Source organism: Martes martes, assembly GCF_963455335.1.
Source record: "Martes martes genome assembly, chromosome: 10".
NCBI classification, from domain to species: domain Eukaryota; kingdom Metazoa; phylum Chordata; class Mammalia; order Carnivora; family Mustelidae; genus Martes; species Martes martes.
Window position 1 is genome coordinate 57,025,052 of NC_137898.1, and position 2,769 is coordinate 57,027,820.

Here is a 2,769-nt window from a genome sequence, read left to right on the forward strand (position 1 = left end):
CCATTAAATTCTTGACATTTTCAGATTATCTTGCTACAATTCTCTATGTAGGAATTACAGGGAGGAGGGGAAAGAAAATGCATTGGATTGAAGTGGAAGATGACAAAAAATACTGCTGAGATTTAAAAAAAAAAAAAAAAGAAAACCCCATTCTCTTTTGTGAATTAGGAAATATGAATCATGGAGGGAAGTTCAATACAGGGAAGAAAGAAAGAGAGAGAGAGAAAGGGAGAGAGAGAAAGAAAGAGAAAGAAAGAAAGAAAGAAAGAAAGAAAGACAATAATTTTAACTGAGAAGCAAAAAGAAAGGATAAAGTCCTAAGAATAATCTCTAATTTGATTGATCTAATTACCATTAATAGAAATCACAATCAAATTACTGAATAGTATTTTCATTTCTCCCTCTAGGATATTTTATTTTAAAAGAATTAATCCTCCAAAGTAATCATGTCGTCTTTTCCTAACATCACTTCCACTTCTCTGACGTTTTTTCTGACGGGAGTTCCAGGACTTGAAGCTGCCCACACCTGGATCTCCATTCCCTTCTGCTGTCTTTACATGACTGCCCTCTCTGGGAACGGTATAATCCTGTTTGTCATCATCACTGAGTCACGTCTCCATGAACCTATGTACTATTTCCTCTCTATGCTCTCAACCACTGACTTGGGCTTGTGTATTTCAACACTGGTCACTACGCTGGGCATATTCTGGTTCAGTGCAAGACAGATTAGTTTCCATGCCTGTGTTGCCCAGACATTCTTCATTCAACTCTTTACTGTTGTGGAGTCTTCTGTGCTCTTGACAATGGCCTTTGACCGCTTCATTGCCATTTGCAACCCACTGAGATATGCTGCCATCCTGACTGATTCCAGAATTGTCAAAGTGTGGTTTGCCATCCTTATTAGGGGGATAGTGATCCTAATGCCTCTGGTCCTGCTTCTTAAACGTTTATCCTTCTGCCAAAACTATGTGCTTCATCATTCTTATTGTTTCCATCCTGATATAATCCAGCTGTCATGTTCTGACAATAAGATCAACAGTGTTTTAGGACTTACTGCTCTTATAGTTACTGCAGGAGTGGACTCCATCTTTATTCTTCTCTCCTACACTCTGATTATTAAGACCATCCTAAGCATTGCTTCCCCAGAGGAGCGGCATAAAGCCTTCAGCACTTGTATCTCCCACATATGTGCTGTTGCCATCTTCTATATTCCTCTCATTAGCTTGTGCTTTGTCCATAGGTTTGGGAAAAAGGCACCTCCTTATGTACACACTCTTATGGCCAATGTGTATTTGCTTATTCCACCAGTGATGAATCCCATTATTTATAGTGTGAAGACCAAGCAGATCCGTAGGGCCATTAAAAAGTCCTTTTGGCTAAAGAATCTGAGCTCTGACTCTAATATCTCTCTAGTAAAATCTACTCCTTAGTAATCACTTCTAAGACCTAACATTTAATCAACATACTTTCATCTATCAGTGGCCTAAAACCAAAAAAACTAGGTAGCTGGGTAGGAGATGCAGTTTGACAGAAATTTATTTTTTATTTTCAATAGAATTATTACTAATCTACTCTTTAGATGTAAGCAATAAAATATACTAATATAATGGGTACTATATATCATGATATAAAATTTGGAAAGCATGAATGACAATGGCTAAAATTAACACTTTGCCCATTAGACCAAGCCTCCAAAATCATGCTTAAAACAGTAACTCATATCTTTCTGTCTCATTTTTTTTCTTAAAGTATACATAATAATTATTAAGTTTTGTTTAATCATCAATTAAACCCTGCTCTCTATTACTCTTACATACATTTTGATCACCATTGATTCATTCTTTCATTTTCTATCTACTATTGTTAGACATTGCACAATATGATAGGATGGCAGAAGCAAACAAGAAGATATTGTCATAATAGTGAACTATGCAGATAAGAAAGCAACCAATCAAAATCTGGTATACTATGTGATATGTTACAACATATAGATATAAGCAAAAGGATTAATAGAATTTACAAGAACAACATTTAGTCTAACCTGGGAAGATCAGAAAACCATCACAATGTGTTGTTTAAACTGTAAAGTTAAGAACTGGAGAGGTCAACTTTCAAAATTGTAGCATGAGAGATTTGTGGGCACTCTCCCTTAGGGAAACAACCATAAACAGTAAAAATTTATATAGACATGGGTATAAACATTTAAATTCTCTGAAAATTGCCCTAAGTTCCTATAGCAAAAGAAAAACCACTATTTAAGAAAATCCATTAAATTGCTGTAAGAAAAGTAGGAGTCTGGGGCACCTGGCTGGCTTCGTTTAGTGTCCAACTCTTGACTTCAGCTCAGGTCTGAATTCGTGCTGGGTGTGGAACCTACTTTTTAAAAAATTAATTAATTAAAAAAAAAAAAAAGAATAGTGGGAGTCTGTGGCACTTGAATCAAAGCAAGCATTCACTCCTCCCTTCCTCCACAGTGCAGTTTACTGACAACTCCACTCCAGATAGGTGTAGCCAAGAACATAGGGCTTTGTTCCCTAGCCCCCTCCCCACCCTCATCCCCCACCAACTCTTAGCATAATGCTATGATATCTTCCAGAAATGGCAGAGCACCATATTCTTCATTCTTCCCACTTCAGTTCATGTTGTGGAAGCTAAATTCCAGGTGTGTATAATCAAGAGGTCAGTGGCTGTTTTCACGCAGCCAGCATTACTCATATGGCAGAAGCTCTATTCCAGGCATAGCAGTCAGAGAATACTGGGGCTTCAATC

At 37.2% G+C, this 2,769-nt stretch overlaps 1 protein-coding gene across 1 annotated transcript; it reads left to right on the forward strand.

Moving 5' to 3' along the window:
- Nucleotides 1-446: 446 nt before the first annotated feature.
- Nucleotides 447-1,396, forward strand: LOC308350886 (olfactory receptor OR51C1-like; the record flags this gene model as incomplete). The annotated part of the gene is given in 2 exon segments (XM_080816347.1): nt 447-1,359; nt 1,362-1,396. Coding segments are annotated over 2 exon segments (948 nt in total).
- Between the last annotated feature and the right edge of the window lie 1,373 nt (nt 1,397-2,769).